At 40.9% G+C, this 20,080-nt stretch overlaps 2 protein-coding genes across 2 annotated transcripts in view; one reads left to right on the top strand and one right to left on the bottom strand.

Moving 5' to 3' along the window:
• The window catches only part of C1D (C1D nuclear receptor corepressor), a 377,915-nt gene that overhangs the window by 116,585 nt on the left and 241,250 nt on the right, over nucleotides 1-20,080 (bottom strand). The gene's annotated exons all lie outside the window — the stretch shown is intronic.
• PNO1 (partner of NOB1 homolog) lies at nucleotides 17-18,379 on the top strand. Its single transcript, XM_050754520.1, has 7 exons — nucleotides 17-322; nucleotides 561-710; nucleotides 2,991-3,074; nucleotides 3,578-3,638; nucleotides 3,862-3,979; nucleotides 15,743-15,813; nucleotides 17,123-18,379. The coding sequence occupies exons 1-7, from the start codon at nucleotides 116-118 to the stop codon at nucleotides 17,188-17,190; spliced, it is 759 nt and encodes a 252-aa protein (XP_050610477.1). The 5' UTR covers nucleotides 17-115; the 3' UTR covers nucleotides 17,191-18,379.

The following is a 20,080-nucleotide window of genomic DNA, read 5'->3' as shown; positions in this document are numbered from 1 at the left end:
GCCTGTGACGTTTTAGGAAAGGGGCGGAGCTGCGGGGGTTAGTTGACGGAGGCTGGGTCCTGCGCGGTGCAGCAGGGCACGTGTTTCAGCCGGAAGCGCCTTAAGATTCCGGGGGATGGAATCCGAAATGGAAGCGCAGAGCGCCGGGGCAGAGGAGGGCTTTACCCAGGTCACCCGTAAGGGTGGCCGGCGGGCGAAGAAACGACAGGCTGAACAGCTGTCCGCAGCGGGAGAGGGCGGGGATGCGGGCCGGATGGACACAGAGGAGGCCAGGCCGGCGAAGAGGCCCGTCTTCCCACCCCTCTGTGGGGACGGGCTCCTGGTATGTGGCTAGGACCCTAGGACAGCAACCAGGCAGGGGCCAGACGCGGATCAAGCCGGTGGCCTCTGGGGAATGTTGAAGCTGCGGTGGGGCTGTTCTGCCGCGATGCTCAGAGAGAAGTGATTCTTTGAAGTGTAACTAGTTCAGTTAAAGGAAGCCCTTTATGGATCAGATGTTATTTTACAACTCCATCATCATCCCTCCATAGCCTTTTGAGTTGTGTGTTCTTTTATTACAGAGTGGAAAAGAAGAAACAAGGAAAATTCCAGTCCCAGCTAACAGATACACACCGTTGAAAGAAAACTGGATGAAGATATTTACTCCTATTGTGGAACATTTGGGACTTCAGATACGCTTTAACTTGAAATCAAGGAATGTAGAAATCAGGGTAAGGAAAATCTCAACCATTTCCCAATACACCAGGCTTTCTCTCCTACAGAGATGGAAAGGCGTGAGTAGACTTTAGTTAATGGGACTTACTGTGTTGAATAGTTTTTGTCCAGTTTAAAAACTTACCATATTGAGTTTGAACTTCCCAAATGCCTTAAAAATCTGCGTTTGATACAAATATTAATTGAATTTGTAAATTAGTTCTGAGATCATACCAAAATACTGTCTCTGCTTCTGTGTATCTTTTGTAATGTTCTGTGTCAAATTCAGAAAAGGTCGAGTAAAGAGATTATCATAAACAGAAGTAAGTAAATAATGAACATAAGTACTTGCTGCTTTACAAGAAGTGTATACAGTCAGCGTCGGGGATATGTTCTGGGATATGTTTTGTAAGATGACTTAGTCCTTGTGCGAAGAGTGTATTTACACAAACCTAGATGGTATGTGTATATTTATGTATTTTTTCATATGGAAAACCAAATGTTCCAGCACCATTACTGAGTATCAGTCATTTCATCTACTTGATCTGCATTGCCAGTGTCCAGTGCCATATATCAGATTTCTGTATATTTTCCATTATACTGTTATGAGACCACCATGGTATGAGCAGTTGGTCATTGATCAAAATGTCATTATGCAGTTCATGACTGTGTTTTAATGGTGCTTTTTTGATAAAACTGTATTATTTTGATAAGAAACATATGCACATATGTGTGTGTGTGTATTTTTTTTTTAATTTTGCGCTTTCGCCCAAGCTGGCGTGCAGTGGCACGCTCTCGGCTCACTGTTAACAGGCGCTCGCTACCACACCTGGCTAATTTTTGTATTTTTAGTAGAGACTGGGTTTTAGCATGTTGGCCAGGCTGGTCTTGAACTCCTGACCTCAGGTGATCCGCCCATCTCAGCCTCCCAAAGTGCTGGGATTACAGGCGTGAGCTGCCCTGCCCGGCCTATATATGTGTATTTTAAATTCTATGCTGTCAATCCAGGAACTAGACATTTAAAATTAATTTACTTTGGGCTTTCTGTTCTGGGTGCCAGTTTCATACCAGAATGTACATTTTTCAGTCATATCTTCAGTGCCTAAACTTTTCATGTGCTTTACTGTCCTATTTATTGCAGGATAATCACTTTGGATTCCACTAACATTTATTGATGCTGCCATATACCAGACACATAGTGGTATTACAACATGCTCTACATCATTTAGTCTTCAGGATATTCCCATCTTAAAGATGTGAGGAAACTTGGCCATAGTCATCAGGCTAATAAGGGAAACTTCCTATTATACTAGTAGGGAACACTCAGGATCTTCTCCTCTGACCTCCTTATTTTACTGATGAGAAAACTCAAGACCTAAAGTAACTAGGAGACTTGTCTAAGGTCACATGTAGGATTGGAACTAGGGTCTAGTTCTAAATGGGAAAGCCCCGGGGACTTTGCCATTACACAAGCCCATATGGTTTTAAATTTGTTGAGTACATGGTCTCCTCAACTGGATTGTGAATATGCATGGTACAGTGGAGATAACAATTTTGAAATCAGACCTGTGTTTGAATCTTAGCATTTTTGCTTTTTAGTACTTTAGTTTCCTCACATGCAAAGGTAGTCATATGACTTAACATTCAAAGTTGTTGTGAGGGTTAGAGTTATGGTGTGTAAAGCATGTTATTTATAGTGCATGTTATTTACAGTGTGTGTTATTTACAGTGGTAGGCATTTTATGAATAACAGTTATTTCTGCATTTCTCAAATAAAGTTTGAGAACAGGTTCAGTGCTTCAGTCATTCTTTATTTCCCCAGTCAGCGGGTGCAGGTAGTTAGGCCTGGAGCTATTGGTTTAAGAAACATCAGCATGTAATTGATAACTAAGAAGATTAAGTCAGGAATCCCAGGGAAGACTGCCTTGAGAGAGAAGAGAAGAGGACAAGCTTGGGCATTGAAGGGATGGACAGAAGGTAGAGGTTCTTCAGAATGCAAGAAATTGGGTTGTGCCAGAGGAGTCTTGCTGTTAACCCCAAAATCTGATCATATAGTGTGGTTAGTTATTTGACACTCTTTGGGTGAAACAGCCAAGCTTTGGAGCTGGAAAGGTTTTGTTTTGCCAATAAAATATAGCACTTACCCAACCAGAACTTGTGTCATACAGAATATATTAGGGAAAGGTGGTGGTGAAGGAAATTCTCTGATAATGGGAAAGGACATTTCTAGTATTTCGTTAAGACATTTTCTGTTTGAGTCTCAACGGTATTTTGTACCCTTTTTTGTTTTTTAACAGACTTGTAAAGAAACCAAAGATGTTAGTGCTCTGACAAAAGCAGCTGATTTTGTGAAAGCTTTTATTCTAGGCTTTCAGGTGGAGGTGAGTAATTCTATGATATCTAAAATGGGGACTTGAAAAATACTCAATGTGAACATCTCAATGGATTAGGCATTTAAAAAAAAAAAAAAAAAGGCCAGGCGCAGTGGCTCACACCTGTAATCCCAGCACTCTGGAAGGCCGAGGCAGGTGGATCACTTGAGGCCAGGAGTTCGAAACCAGCCTGGCCAACATGGCGATGCCCTCCGTCTCTACTAAAATTACAAAAAAATTAGCCGGGTGTGGTGGCACAAGCCTGTGGTCCCAGCTACTCGGGAGTCTGAGGTGGGACAATCACTTGAACCTGGGCGGCAGAGGTTGCAGTGAGCCAAGATCACGCCACTGCACTCCAGCCTGGGCGACAGTGTAAGACTATGTCTCCAAAAAAAAAAAAAAAGCTTTCTAGCTCAAGAGTTTGTGGATTTTCGTTCCATAGTGCTTTGCGCTTTACTCTTTTTCAGGTGTGCAAACGGAAGGGGCTTCACAGTGTTTGTTTTATATTATAGGATGCACTTGCCCTCATCAGGTTGGATGACCTCTTCCTAGAGTCTTTTGAAATTACAGATGGTGAGTGTGTGGTGGTCTGTGCTCTTGTGTCGCTGACTTTGTATTGTGATGTGACTCTCAGTTTTCTAATAGCATCAATTGAGCTGTATTTTTAGCAACTTTTTAATATGTATATATACATTTTGTGTCATTTAGAGAAATTTAGTTTATAATTAAACTTCATGTGGAAGTGGGTGGTGCACTAGAATGGCTTGCCTCCTGAGATGTTGCGTTTCTTGTTTAGTTAAACCCCTAAAGGGAGACCATCTATCCAGGGCAATAGGAAGAATCGCTGGCAAAGGAGGAAAAACCAAATTCACCATAGAGAATGTGACACGGACGCGGATAGTTTTGGCTGATGTGTAAGTATCTGATCTTGAGAAAATTATTGTCATAATTTATATTTGATCTTTTAAGAAAGTCGTAACAGTTGTATTTCATGTATAATGTTGCTGCTAAATCTTTGTCAGTACAGATGCTCCTCATAAACCCATTGTAAATTGAAAATATCAGAAGTCTAAAGTGCATTTAATATACTTGACTTGTGGAACATTATAGCTTAGCCTAGCCTATCATAAACGTGGTCAGAACACACATTAGCCTACAGTTGGGCAAAGTCGTCCAACACAAATTCTACTTTGTGACAGAGTGTTGAATATTGAATACTGTACTAAAAATGAAAAACAGAATTGTTGTATGTGTACTTGAAGTAGAGCGTTCTGAATGTGTATCAGCTTTGCACCCTTGTAAAGTTGAAAAATCCCAGTTCAAACCATGTTAAGTTGGGAATCATCTGTATACTTTTGGGTGAATAGCCACCAACTTTGAAAGAGGCTTAAGTTGAGAAAATTTCAGAAATTGTGTATTTTCTCATTTAACAATGAGGAAATGTTACAAATGCTATTAAAAGAAATTATTATTACAGATGAAGATTTACATAGTATCTCGGGTTGGGCGCAGTGGCTCACGCCTGCAATCCCAGCACTTTGGGAGGCCGAGGTGGGTGGATCACCTAAGGTCAGGAGTTCGAGACCAGTCTGGCCAACATGGTGAAACCCCATCTCTACTAAAAATACAAAAATTAGCTGGGCGTGGTGGCGTACACCTGTAGTCCCATCTACTCGGGAGGCTGAGGCAGGATAATCACTTGAACCTGGGAGGAGGAGGAGGTTGCAGTGAGCCGAGATCGTGCCACTGCACTCCAGCCTGGGTGACAGAGCGAGACTCTGTCTCAAATAAATAAATACATACATACATACATACATACATACTCAAGGGAATCTATTAAATTAGTAGGGGAGAACAAGCAATCAGTATTTTGGATGCCCTTGTGAGTCTTTAGAAATATATATATCTATTTTATATATATATATATATATACACACATATATGTTAAGGCCTTTTATAAAGCGAGGGGAATATCGTACATTAGGCAAAACTAGAGAGCAGTTATATGTGAACATAAATAAGATGATAGGAGCTTAAAATAAAGGTGCCAGAAGTGAAGCTGGGATTACCCCTGTCTGAGGTTGAAGCTGCCCAGGCTGGGGATCTTACTGGCAGATGGCTCAGAGATTATGTAATGCTGTGAAGTTGGGAAACTGAACAGTTGACTGAGAGGAGGAGGGTTCTGCCTGCGACTCAATCATGAAATAATTTCATTTAATATCTCAGTTTTACTCTAAACTGAAGGACTCCTTATTATATAAAATCTAAATTTTATATATTCTTTACACTTTAAGGATAACTGTAGTACTGTGTTGGTGGCCCTCTTTACCTGAAGCCAGGAATATAATTTTATTTTTTGATCTTTATGGATTGAGTCTAGATTCAGAAATACGGAGGCTTGGGAGAAGCTATTCAAAAATGTGGAAATGCACATCATATGTAAAACTATGGCCAAGCATGGTGGCTCACGTCTGTAATCCCAGCACTTTGGAAGGCTGAGGCAGGTGGATGGCTTGATCTCAGGAGTTTGAGACTAGCCTGGGCAACATGGTGAAACCCCTTCTCTAAAAAAAAAAATACAGAAATTAGCCAGGTGCGGCGGCCCACACCTGTAGTCCCAGCTACCTGGGAGGCCGAAGTGGGAGGATCGCCTGAGCCCAGAAGGTGAAGCTGCATTGAGCCGCGGTCATGCCACTGTACTCAACCGTCGGCGACAGAGTGAGACTCTAACAAAATAAAAAGAAAAATACCACATATAGTCTGGGCACAGTGGATTATGCCTATAATCCCAGCACTTTGGGAGGCCAAGGTGGGAGGAAGGATTGCTTGAGCCCCGAAGTTCAAGACCAGTCTGGGCAACATAGGGAGATCCCATCTCTACAAAAAAATACAAAAATTAGGCAGGCGTGATTGTGCACACCTGTAGCCCTAGCTACTCAGGAGGTTCAGGTGGGAGGATTGCTTGAACCCAGGATGTCAAGGCCACAGTGAACCATGATAGTACCCCTGCACTCTAGCCTGGGTGACAGAGTGAAACCCTGTTTCCAAAACATAAAAAATTAATTTTAAAAAATCCATATATAGATGCTCCTCACCATATGGTGGGGTTATATCCAGATAAACCTGTTGTAAATTAAAGATCTCATAAGTCAGAAGTTCATTTGATATCATAGGATACTACTCTTTGAAAATTGAAGAGCATTCTGAATGCATATCACTTTGGCACAATTATAAAGTCAAAAAAAAAATCTTCAGTTAAGTCGTGGACTGGCTGAGTAGCCCTGAAAGCTTTCATGAATTTAGAAATCCATGGCCTGCCGCGATGGCTCACATCTGTCATCCTAGCACTTTGGGAGGTCAAGGCGGGCGTATCACCTGAGGTCAGGAGTTCAAAACCAGCCTGGCCAACACGGTGAAATACAAAAAAACTAGCCTGGCATGGTGGCACATGCCTGTAATCCCAGTTACTTGGGAGACTGAGGCAGGAGAATTGCTTGAACCTGGGAGGCATAGACTGCAGTGAGCCAAAATCGCGCCACTGCATTCCAGCCTGGGCAACAGACTCCGTCTCGAGAAAAAAAAAAAAAAAAAAGGCCAGTGTGGTGCCTCACATCTGTAATTTCAGCACTTTGGGAGGCTGAGGTGGGTGGATCACCTGAGGTCAGGAGTTCAAAACCAGCCTGGGCGACAGACTCTATCTCAAAAAAAATAAATAAATAAATTTAGAAATCTAAAACTGTAACTGATTTGCCAATGAAATTATATAGTTAGTCTGTCATTAAGTTTATTACTGGTAAATTTATAAGTATATTTATAAGTGTTAACCTAAAATTTACTAGTTAAACCAACTTTTTAAAAGTTTATTGTGGCATAATTTACATACAATAAAATTCTCCTGTTTTGAGTATCCAGTTCAATGAGTTTTTGGCAAATGTTGTGTATTGTAGTCCCATGACACTCATACAGTTCTCTTACCCTGAAAGTTCCCTCGTGCATGTTTGTGGTCAATTGCCTGCCCCCACCCTGTTCCAGGACAACCACTCCTCTAATTTCTGTCACTCTTTATTTTACATTTTCTAGAAATTCATATAAATGGAAATATATGGTATGTAGGCTTTGGTGTGTGACTTCTCTTAATTAGCATGTTATTTTGAATTTCTCCATTTTGTTGGGTGTATCAGTAGTTCCTTTTTATTGGCAAGTACTATTTCATTGCACAGGTATACTGTTGACCCTTCAATATTGCAGGGATTAGGGATGCTGAACCCCCAACATGGTTGAAAATCCATGTATGACTTGACTCTCCCAAAACTTAACTACTCCTGCTTTTGGCTGGAAGCTATTCCAATAACAAATAGTTGATAAACATATATTTTGTATGTTTTACGTATTATATACTGTACTCTTTCATAAAGCTAGAGAAAAGAAAATGTTAAGAAAATTATAAGGAAGAGAAAATCTATTTACTATTCATTAAGTGGAAGTGGATTATCATAAAGGTCTTCATCCTTGTCTTCATGGTGAATAAGCTGAGGAGGAGGAAGAAGGGTTAATCTTGCTGTCTCATGGGTGGCGGAGGTGGAAGACGTTGAAGGGGAGGCAGGAGAGGCAAGCGTACTCTGGAACTTTACAGAAATACATTGTAATTTCTGACTTTTTTGTGCTTTCCTTCTCTAAAAATGTTTCTGTAGGGTACCAGTCTTCCTCCACAGTTTGTTTAGTTTTAGTGCCCACATCATAAAAGGGTCTGTGTCATAAAAGATGTCAAAAGCATCTTGAATAATCAGAAACCTTCTGCCAAATTGCCTAATGTCACCTTGTTTTCTGACACTGCTGCTTCTACATCATCTTTCCTTATCACCCAACACTGCTTCAGAAGCACTCACCTCCATCAGGTCGTCTTCTGTTAATTCCTCTGGCATAGTGTCTGTTAGCTCTTGGTTTCTCCGAGATCTGTATCTTGAAACCCTTCACCCCTCATTTCTGGCCATATCCGCAGTCTCTTTCATGATTTCTTGTTTGGCTCTGTCGTAGATCCTGTACTGTTATGCAAAACCTCTGGACATGGTTTTCTCCAGCAGGAATTTATAGTTGCAAGCGTGAGGCTTTCACAGCTCTTTCCATAATAGTGACAGCGTCTTCAGTGGTTATAGTACTTCCAGACTATGATGTTCTTTCCATCGAGTTCTCTTCCATAGCATTGACACTGTTTTCCATAGAGCATTGTATGTGATGAACCTTAAAGATCTTTATGACTACCTGTTCTGGAGGCTGAATTAGAGCGTGTTTAGGTGCAAGGAGACCACGTTGTTGCCTTTCAGTGTTGAACTCATGGGGTTCTGGGTGGCTGGGACATTGTTCAATAGCAAAAGAACTTTAAAAGGCATTCCTTACTGGCAAGATACTTCCCGACTTCAGGGACAAGGCATTGATGGAATCAATCCAGAAAAGAGCTCTCCTTGTGCAAGCCATCCAGACGACAGGCCTCTGGCGTTACCTTTTCCCTTCAAGGATCAGGGTTAGCAGCTTTATAGATAAGAGCAGTCCTGATCATAAACCTGACTGCATTTGCACAAAACAGTAAAGTTAGCCTAGCCCTTCCTGCCTTAAATCCTGGTGTTTGCTTCTCTTCTTTACTAATAATTGCCCTTTGTGACATTTTTTTCCAGAACAGGACATTTTTCATCTGCACAAAAAACCTGTTCAGGCAGATATTATTTCTCCTCAATGATTTTCTTAATGGCGTCTGGGAACTTGTCTGCTGCCCTTTGGTGAGCAGAAGCTGCTTCCCCTGTTATCCTGACATTTTTAAAGCCACCTCTTTCTAACATTATCAAACCATCCTTTGCTGGCATTAAGTTCTCCAGCTTTAGATCCTTCACTTTCCTTTTGCTGTAAGTTGTCATATAATGACTTAATTTTTTCTCCATCATATTAGAGTCTGTAGATATGTCTTTCTTAGAACAATCCTGCACCCACATAAAAGCTGCATTTCCAATTTGAGATTGTCAACAAAAGAATCACAAGATCTATAAATTTGGAGAGGAAACTTTATTTCTTATAAAGGGTTGCATTCTGCAGGGTGGCCATTCTGACAGGCTGGGAAGTATACCCTTCAGCAGAGACCAAAAGCAGGCACTTTGAAGGAGGAAAGAATGAGACAGGAATTTATGCTGAATGGGTTGGCCAGTATACTTATTTAACAGGTTATAGGAGGAGCTATGAATATAAGAGGGGTCGTAATGCTTGTATACTGAATAAATGTAACATACGACCCCTGGTTGCTTTGTGGGGGAGACTTAACATTTAAAATATGTGACAGTTAGGTCCTGTACATTACAAGATGAAGTAGGGACAAGGAGGTGAAGACTGAATGCACTGCCTTTGGAAGCTGGTAGAACCAGTCCATGGTCAGTGATCTCTTATCAGGAGAATGTTACTGGGATCAGTCTCTTGTCCAATCAAAGCTGTAGTTACGGTTTGTGGAACAGAGTGTGGGAAGAGGGAAGCTGGGGTCAATCTGTATCTAACTATTGGTGAGCTGTAATTGTTTTAATATTGTTTATCATAAGGCCAGTGCTTGTTAAGCTGCTAGAGAAAAAAATATCCTGTGGCAGTTAGAATGTCATTTACTCTTTTTTTTTTTTCTTTCATTTATTTATTTATTTTTTATTATTATTATACTTTAAGTTCTAGGGTACATGTGCATAACGTGCAGGTTTGTTATATATGTATACTTGTGCCATGTTGCTCTGCTGCACCCATCAAATCGTCAGCACCCATCAACTCGTCATTTACATCAGGTATAACTCCCAGTGCAATCCCTCCCTCCTCCCCTCTCCCCATGATAGGCCCCGGTGTGTGATGTTCCCCTTCCCGAGTCCAAGTGATCTCATTGTTCAGTTCCCACCTATGAGTGAGAACATGCAGTGTTTGGTTTTCTGTTCTTGTGATAGTTTGCTAAGAATGATGGTTTCCAGCTGCATCCATGTCCCTACAAAGGACACGAACTCATCCTTTTTTATGGCTGCATAGTATTCCATGGTGTATATGTGCCACATTTTCTTAATCCAGTCTGTCACTGATGGACATTTGGGTTGATTCCAAGTCTTTGCTATTGTGAATAGTGCCACAATAAACATACGTGTGCATGTGTCTTTATAGCAGCATGATTTATAATCCTTTGAGTATATCCCCAGTAATGGGATGGCTGGGTCATATGGTACATCTAGTTCTAGATCCTTGAGGAATCGCCATACTGTTTTCCATAATGGTTGAACTAGTTTACAATCCCACCAACAGTGTAAAAGTGTTCCTATTTCTCCACATCCTCTCCAGCACCTGTTGTTTCCTGACTTTTTAATGATTGCCATTCTAACTGGTGTGAGATGGTATCTCATTGTGGTTTTGATTTGCATTTCTCTGATGGCCAGTGATGATGAGCATTTTTTCATGTGTCTGTTGGCTGTATGAATACCACACATCTACAGCCATCTGATCTTTGACAAACCTGAGAGAAACAAGAAATGGGGAAAGGATTCCCTATTTAATAAATGGTGCTGGGAAAATTGGCTAGCCATAAGTAGAAAGCTGAAACTGGATCCTTTCCTTACTCCTTATACGAAAATTAATTCAAGATGGATTAGAGACTTAAATGTTAGACCTAAAACCATAAAAACCCTAGAGGAAAACCTAGGTAGTACCATTCAGGACATAGGCATGGGCAAAGACTTCATGTCTAAAACATCAAAAGCAACGGCAGCAAAAGCCAGAATTGACAAATGGGATCTCATTAAACTAAAGAGCTTCTGCACAGCAAAAGAAACTACCCTAAGAGTGAACAGGCAACCTACAGAATGGAAGAAAATTTTTGCAATCTACTCATCTGACAAAGGGCTAATATCCAGAACCTACAAAGAACTCAAACAAATTTACAAGAAAAAAACAACCCCATCAAAAAGTGGGCAAAGGATATGAACAGACATTTCTCAAAAGAAGACAGTCATTTACTCTTTAAGTGTAGGGTGTGTGACAACCCTTGCCCGGGTGGTCTTAGGTCTTGTTTACAATTTGGTGTCTTATTGCCATAGTCTGTTCTGTCTTGCCTGGGGGCCTAGGGGAAGATAAAGGGGTATTTGGCAAAACTGCAGGTGTTGTCACATCTGCTGTTGTAGCTGCAGTGACACCTCCATGAATTTTTTCTTTTTTTACAATGGGTCCTATGGTATAGTCATTTATCTCGAAGTGGCGGGCAGCTGCAGCTGCAGGCCTCAGTCAACAGTACATGTCAAGCAATTCAACTTTTCTTTTTTTTTTTTTTTTGAGATGGAATCTCCCTCTCTCGCCAAGGCTGGAGTGCAATGGTGCAATATCGGCTCACTGCAACCTCTGCCTCCTGGGTTCAATGGATTCTCCTGCGTCAGCCTCCCAAGTAGCTGCGACTATAGGCGTGTGCCATCATGCCTGGCTAAATTTTTTGTATTTTTAGTAGAGACGGGGTTTCGCTGTGTTAGCCAGGATGGTCTCAATCTCCTGACTTCATGATCCACCCGCCTCAGCCTCCCAAAGTGCTGGGATTACAGGCGTGAGCCATCGCACTTGGCCAGTTCAGCTTTTTCTTGAGGTGTCATGACTTTTCTGTGCTTCTTTGGAGCACTCCCAACATCACGAGTGGCACTTTGTGTGGGGCCCACGTTGTGTAGGTCACATGGTCTCAAAGCTTGCAGTATGCACTAAGTTTAAAAATAGGCAAGAACTGTGAGAGACCACTTTCTACTGTGAGGGACAATTTATTGGAGAGTCAAAACTGCTCATGGGAGATGATCAGCATCACATGGCATTCTAAGTGGATACTTGCAACACCTGAGCTCACCACAAGAGCAGTAGGTGGAAGCTGTGAAATTGTCGTACAGTATGCACTACAGATAATTTTATGGAGTTATGATTTAATACTGCATCTTTGCATTTGTTTCCGTTTCTGTTGACTACAAATGGCACCATACATGGCTTGTGTTTGTGTGTGTAAGTTTTGATTGATTTTAACTTTTTTTATGGTAGTAAATAAGATAGACTAGTATCTACATATAATTTATGCATTCATGACATAGCTTTTCTAATTTTTTTTTTTTTTTTTTACATTTCTACAATACTCAGCTCCTCTCTGGGTTTTTTTCAAGTCTCTAAAATATCTTCCAATATATGTGTTGAAAAAAGTTTGTGTGTAACGACCCGTGCAGTTCAAATCTATTATTCAAAAGTCAGCTGTATTATATTTTGTTTGTCCAGTCACAGTAGATGGACATTTGGGTTGTTTTCAGTTTGTGGTTGTTATGAATAATGTCGCTACTGAATTACTTATGTCTTTTGTGTTTTCTTACAAACTAAATTACAGACTACTTGAAATTAAGAGATGTACTATCTCTTGCTTTTGCTATAGACAGGCTAGTTGGAAATCCACGTTTAAAAGTTTATATTAATTATAATAAAGCTGTAAGATGGGCTGTTATGTACCTATAAAAGTTATTTTTGATGAGTTGCTAATAACCTGATAAAATACAGTATAATGCGAGCCAGATAGAAAACTAAAAACAATTGGTTCCAGGTATATTTAATATAGCAGATGGGAAATGATGTTGCCTCTGTGTCTTGAAGCCTCCATTCCTTTCCAACTGTTGCCCCATTACTTTGGTTCTTTCTGCAGCAAAACTACTCCCACTTTATCTGTTCTTTTCGTCTTTATTTCCTCATCTGTCATGCTCTGTTTTAAATAATTTTAATGAAAGTTAAACATACACATAGTTTTAAAAAGCCAAAAATTGGCCGGGCGCTGTGGCTCACGCCTGTAATCCCAGCACTTTGAGAGGCCGAGGCAGGCGGATCACGAGGTCAGGAGATCGAGACCATCCTGGCTAACATTACTGTGAACCCCGTCTCTACTAAAAGTACAAAGAATTAGCCAGGTGTGGTAGCGGGAGCCTGTAGTCCCAGCTGCTCGGGAGGCTGAGGCAGGAGGATGGCATGAACCTGGGAGGCAGAGCTTGCAGTGAACTGAGATCGCTCCACTGCACTCCAGCCTGGGCGACAGAGTGAGACTCTGTCTCAAAAAAGAAAAAAAACAAAAATGTCTGCTGCCTACCTCCATTTCACCCTTTTCAGGGGAACCAATTTCAACTCTTTTAGCTTATCTTAAAAAATTATTTACCTCTGTATTTCCAGATATTTTGTTCATACAGTTCATATACAGTTTTATTTTTCAGATTCACTATTGACATTCTACCATCAAAGATGAAGGTTTAGCTGTCTTTCACTCCCTTACTTCCACCACGTACACTCAGCCTTTCTGACACTCCGATTTATTCTTCTTTGTCCTCCTGATGGTCCCCTTGTGGTTTTTGTTAGATTAATGTTCAGTATTACCTGAAAACAAATCAGTGCTCAGTGTACTTATAGCTGAGCCAGGTGAAGAACCAGGTGAAATACTGTGACTGCCTTATCTTTGTTTTGCAGCATTGTTTTCACTTAAGGAAGTAACTCTTTTGTGTCTATCTCCTTTCTTCTCTTTCATCCTACTAATTCAGTAAGAAGCTATACGTTGTATCTCCTCTTGATGTATTTGAATGCATCTAATATTTGAGAAATCTCTCCTGGAGAGGTCTATTCCCCAAACGCCCCCCTGCTTTCTGCCTGCATTCTGACTGCACAGCCATCATCCTGGGTTCCCTGTCCCCTGCCTCTTGGAGTCTCTTTCCCGGAGTTCTGCTTCTTGATATTCCCGCTGCTGATTCAGGCAGCAGTTGACTTGGGTCTGCACAGTCAGTTCCGTCTCCTCCATCTGCTTTACACCTTTCTGGACTTTGCTACTGTTATCACTCTCTTCTTCCTTTTGGGCTTATATCTTTATTGTCATTTTAGTGGAGTTTGGGGAGGAGCATTTGTAAATGTTTGTTTTGTTCATCTGCAGGTGTCTGGAGAAAGAGCATTACAGAGGAAGGGGAAAGCACAAAGATCTTAAGTCGAGGGCACATCTGGCAGTGAGCGAGGAGGCTTGGCCAAGGACGAAAGGGAGAGTGGAGAGTGATAGATGAGGTCAAAAATAATAGGGCCTTGAGGTCCTCATAAGGACTTTGGCTTTTACTCTGAGTGAATAGAAAGTCATTGGATGATTGTGAGCAGAGGAAGGAGGTGGGATATGAGGGGGCGAGGGGCAGTGAAGGTGGGTAGGATCCATAGATGGGAGGTCCTGGGGTGGGAGTGAAGGATTATTTGTGTTGATAGGAGCTGGAATGACAGAAAGTGGTGGAGGGAGAGTTGGATGTTTGAAATCGAAATTATAGGGGGTTGCAGTTTTTGGTAATGACTAAGTCCAGGGTGTGACCATGGATGTAAGAGGCTGGAGTAGGGTGGACAATACCCCGTGTTGGCATAAAGGTCCTGTATCAAGGACCTCAGAGGCTGGCATGTTGGGATTATCATCTTCGTGGGTATTGACATGATCGAGCATGGAGATGGGAATAGCAAGAGAAAGACAGCAAGCCAGGAGCTGACGTCTTCACAGGTGATCTGCAGGGGCAGCTGAGGACCCCAGCCAGGCAGGGTGGGGGGTGATGTGGCCTGAGAGCGGATCCAAAGCCAAAGGGTTTTCAGGGAGGTAGGAGGGAGAGCATGTGGTCTGGATGTGGCATGAAGGCACCTGCTCCTCCCCAGGCCCCAGAGGTACCTGGTTTGTGGAGGAAAAACGCAACCATTTGAGATCTGGCCTTAGTTAAAGCCAGAAGGTGAAGGGAATATTAACAGGGGTTGAAGATACAGAAGCTTTAGCTGATAACTGTTGTACAGGGCACAGTGAAAACAGTTTGGAAGATGGACTCAAAAAGGCAAATTTGTCATTCGGTAAAGAATGCCCATTAAAAGGGTCTAAATGATCCTCAGAGCCCTGAAGAAATTTAGATAATCTTTAGAAAACTTTGCAGTTGAAAACCAATTATGTTGACATTGAGTACAGTGTTGCATTTATGGGTTTTCAGTAACCAGCTCAGCCAGTGTGTCGTCTTGGGCAGGCTTTTTGATTTCTTATAAACTTCTTTCCTCATCTGTAAAACAGGAAGGTCATGTGAGGATTAAATGAGGGCATGTATAGAAAGCCCTGGCACATAAAGCATTCATGGGATGGGAGCCATCATTAACGAATAATCTTCACAAACTTTACTTTTTCAAAAAATTCTGTCTTTTCTAATAATTTTTTATTGGTATACAATTTATATATCATAAAATTCACCCTTTTAAAAAGTGGTTTTTAGTATATTTGTGGAGTTGTGCAGCCATAACCACTGCCCTCGTTAAAGAATCTGACTCAAATGTGATTTTCCAGCATTTTTGGAGTACAGGACTTAGGCAAGAAAGTGCTTTTTTGTTTACAATGTCTTTTTTTTTTTTTTTTTTTTTTTTTTAAGAGAGGGTTTTGGTCACTCAGGTTGGCATGCTGGCACTCTACAGGCACGTGCTACTACACCCAGCTGTTGAATTTTTTTGTAGAGATGGGGGTCTCATTATGCTGTCCAGGCTTGTCTCAAACTCCTGGCCACAAACCATCTACCTGCCTTGGCCTCCCAAAGTGCTGGGATTACAGGTGTGAGTCATTGCATCCCAGCCACTAATTTGTCTCATTTTATTTCTTTCAGGAAAGTTCACATCCTTGGCTCCTTCCAAAACATCAAGATGGCAAGAACTGCCATTTGCAACCTAATCTTGGGTAATAGCAGTTTCTTTCTTTGGTGTTTTCTCTGGGAGGGATAGGGAGTTAATTGCGGAAGTCAAAACTACATTTGCAAAGCAATTTGGGGTAATATTAAAGATAGCAAGTAGAAACCCTTGGGAGTTGGCAAAGGTGGGCCTAGAGAAGGAAGTAGAATTTTTTTTTTTTTTTTTTTTAGCCTGAGTCTCACTGTGTTGCCTAGGTTGGAGTGCAGTGGCGTGATCTTGGCTCACTGCAACCTCTGCCTCCCAAGTTCAAGCGATTCTCCTGCCTCAGACTCCTGAGTAGCTGAGACTAAAGGTGTATGCCACCACGCCCGGCTAATTTTTGTATTTTTAGTAGAGACGGTGTTTCACCATATTGGCCAGGCTGGTGTGGGACTCCTGACCTTGTGATCCGCCCACCTCAGCCTCCCAGAGTGCTGGGATTACAGGTGTGAGCCACCGCACCCAGCCAGAAGTAGAAATATTTTTGCTTAGATTCCATTTGTCTGCAAGAGAAGAGAAAGTGTTTATTGGGTAATATTGCTTAAATCTTTGCTGCCTTCCTGATAAGGTGCAGAGAAAAACCATTCCAGAATAGCAGGGAACATCACATTTTAGGTTCAACCAAGGAGGAGCTGCTGAACAGCTTCAGTTAATTTAATTGATCCACTTAACCCATTTTTTTGATCCTGCAGCACAGTCAGTTACCCTCTCATAAGAGTTACAGGATCTTAGCGGCTTGCTCAGAAAATTGGGATTCTCTGGTTCCCAGGCCTCAGTGATTGGCTTCTTTTTGAAATATTTTAACAACACAGTGCCTTTCACTCTTAGAAGTTTAAAATATTTTTTGGAGAATATTTGGGTATTATTTCCTGTAAGGTTTTTTTTTTTTTTGGTAATTTCAAGAAAATGTCTCTGTTCTTTCTAGGGTTCTAGACCCTTTTTCATGTCACAGTCTGCCCTCTGTGTCTGCAAGGTCCACATCTGTGGATTGAACCAATGGCAGATCAGATACTCCGAAAAATACATATAAAAATCACGGCAAATTAAAAATAATACAAATTTTAAAACACAATACAGTATTAACTATTTACATAGCATTTACATTGTATTAGGTATTATGAATAATCTAGAGATGATTCAAAGTATATGGGAGGATGTGTGTAGTTAATGTGCATATTTTTTATATAAGAGACTTGAGCATTCAAGGATTGTGGTGTCTGTGGGAGTCCTGAAACCAGTCTTCCTTAGACACTGAGGGGTGACTGTAGGCTCTATAAATGTGAGTCTATTTGTGTAAATACTTTTTTCCCCCTTTGCAGGAAATCCTCCTTCCAAGGTTTATGGCAATATTCGAGCTGTGGCTAGCAGATCAGCAGATCGATTCTGATTTCAAGTCAGAGACTTTTTATCTTGCCTTTGGACTCTGGAGAAAAATACTTTATGAGGGGTCGGTCACAAGAAACCACCTGAAGAATTTCAGTCATTTGAAGCCTCTGTCCCTTCTTCCATTCTCAGCCAGAAGCATAAACAGAAAAGAAAGATTTAAGAGTATTCATACTCAACAGGTTTTAGAATAATTTAAATATCAAAAATTGATTCTATTATACTTACACATTAGGTATAATTTATCATTTATCTGAAATTACATGTAGCAGATTACATAGTCTGTAATCCTCACAGGGAAACTTCTTTAAACAAGAAGTTAAAACAGCTCTATATGAATTTATACTTTTATATTTATAAATTTATAACTTCATAAAAATTTATAAACATTTCTTCTTTATAATTGTAATTTAATAGATTATCTCAGAAAAACCTCTCTGAATGATAACCCTTCCTTACTACTGGGTGATGTGTAAATATTTGTTGGGGGACAGGGTCTCACTTTGTCACCCAGGCTGGAGTTCAGTGGTGCGATCTCAGCTTACTGCAGCCTCTACTTCCTGGGTTCAAGTGATCCTCCTGCCTCAGCCTCCCTAGTAGGTGGGACTACAGGTGTCCACCACCATGCTTGGCTAATATTTTGTATTTTTGGTAGAGATGGGGTTTCACCATGTTGACCAGGCTGGTCTCGAACTCCTGACCTCAAATGATCCATCCACCTCGGCCTCCCAAAGTGCTGGGATTACAGGCATAAGCCACTGTGCCTGGCCTTGATGTGTGAATATTTGAGAGGTCATAAGCAGTGGTTTTGGCTATACTGTACTACACCGTATACATCAGTAAGAGCTCATCTTGGAACCTGTTTTGCAGTTTTAAAAATTAAAGACCTACATCACAGGGTTGATGTGAAGAAAGTTTTATTTTTCAAATGAGTATTTAATGAAAGTATACATAACCAGTGTTGGGTATACAGATGCTTCTCAACTTACGATGGGTTTATGTCCAGATAAGCCCATTGTGAGTTGAAAATACCAAACGTCGAACATCACAGCTTAGCCTACCTTAAAAGTGCTCCGAACACTACATTAGCCTACACTTGGGCAAAATCGTCTAATACAGAGCCTATTTTTTAATAAAGTATGTTGAATGTCTCACATAATTTTTGAAGATTACATTGAAAGTGAAAAACAGAATGGCTGGGTACTTGAAGTACAGCTTCTACTGAATGAGTAATTCTAAAGTTGAAAAATAGAACCATCATAAAGTCTGTTTCCTCTAGTAAAGGTGAGATAAATGTTTTTTCCCACCCAAAAAACTATATAAATTCGGATTAGCTCATTTCTGCGTGTTTAAATAGTATGATTATACATTATAAACTGGAAGGAACTTTATTAAATGTGACTTTGATACTTCTTTTGTGTATCTCTAAAACCCTTGATGAAAACATGTAAACTTCAGTGATGGGAGTATTAGAAAGTTCATGTAGGAACTAAAAGAAAAATTGTTACGCTTATTTCCTTTATATCAGTTACATATGCCACTGTTCTAAGCTAGTTTGTACAGTACGTGGGATTGGATATACTTAAATGTTTTTAAAAATGTCATTCATTCATTAATGCTTTTTTTTGCAAAATACTCAACTGGGAATCCAACTGGAAATTGCTGAGTATGTCCCACCTCAAATTTTTTTATCCTCTGGCAATAGCAGCATGGAGCAAGGATGTGTACAATGGTATCAGATCCTTTTACTCATACCTTTTTGAAAAAGAGATTTGGGACTTTTTAAATTCTGGAGTCTGTACAGGTTTCCAGAGGTACTTTCCTGGGGAATGGGTCCATGCCTGTAATCAAGTTTTCCAAGCACTTGGACTGAATTGAACCATTGCTAGGTGACCATAAATGTTTTGAATCGACTTTGAAGGAACGGAGCAGGCAGGAAGTTAAAAGCATCATTTCAACTGGGAAAATATGGGTTATCTGTATTAAAGGGAAATAATGTTTTGGTATTATCCAAATTACTTCCTTTTGAAGATTTCCTATGTAATTACAACTGTCAGTAATACAAGAGAGCAAATATATTTCCCTAGCAGCTGCTAAAATTTGGAATGCTGAACTTCGGTTTAAGGACTGCTTTGGACCCCCCTACTTAGTTAAGTGTTCGTATCTCCTGTTCCCCAAAAGTAGTAGTACTACTACTTGGGGCTTTTGAAAAGGGAAAGAAAATGTTAGGGGGAACCCAACTAATAATTCTTGGGATGGGAAAGTATGAAGACGGACTAGAGGTAATAAATTTGACCATCATACTGGCTTCCAGGTTCTTAACCTGGATCAAATAATTTCATTAAACCCTTCTCTAAGGCCAAGACCCTAAATCTAATACTTCCAACCTTACCTGTTTCTATGGCACTTGTCCCTCTATGTTGTAATTATTGTGTCTGCCTGCCACCCTAAGGCTACTTACGATTTTGGATACTCAGTATCTGGTATGATTTCCTGACATACACTTTACATATGTATTCATTGATACATTGCCTGGGGGATGGGCCTGAGAGAATAGCATTTTCTTAGGTATTCGTGGCTGACAAGGGAGACCCATGGGGTTTCCTCCCAGTCACTCGCTCCGTAAGATTTGGGCTGCAACTCTCATGCCACCTAGAACTAGGATGGTATGTATGAAAGCTCATGCTCCTTGGATATTCATCTTGTCTACTTTTAAGACTGTTAGAAGTAGGTTAAAAAAAGGGCTGGGTGCGGTGGCTTAAGCCTGTAATCCCAACACTGGGAGGCCAACGTGGGAGGACTGCTTGAGCCCAGTTTGAGACCAGCCGGGCAAAATGACAACACCCTGTCTTAACAAAACAAAAACAGCCAGGCACTGGCATGCATCTGTGGTT

Source organism: Macaca thibetana, chromosome 13, assembly GCF_024542745.1.
Source record: "Macaca thibetana thibetana isolate TM-01 chromosome 13, ASM2454274v1, whole genome shotgun sequence".
In the NCBI taxonomy this organism is placed as follows: Eukaryota; Metazoa; Chordata; class Mammalia; order Primates; family Cercopithecidae; genus Macaca; species Macaca thibetana.
The sequence above is the reverse complement of the archived record's forward strand: the minus strand, read 5'-3'. Positions and strand labels throughout refer to the sequence as shown.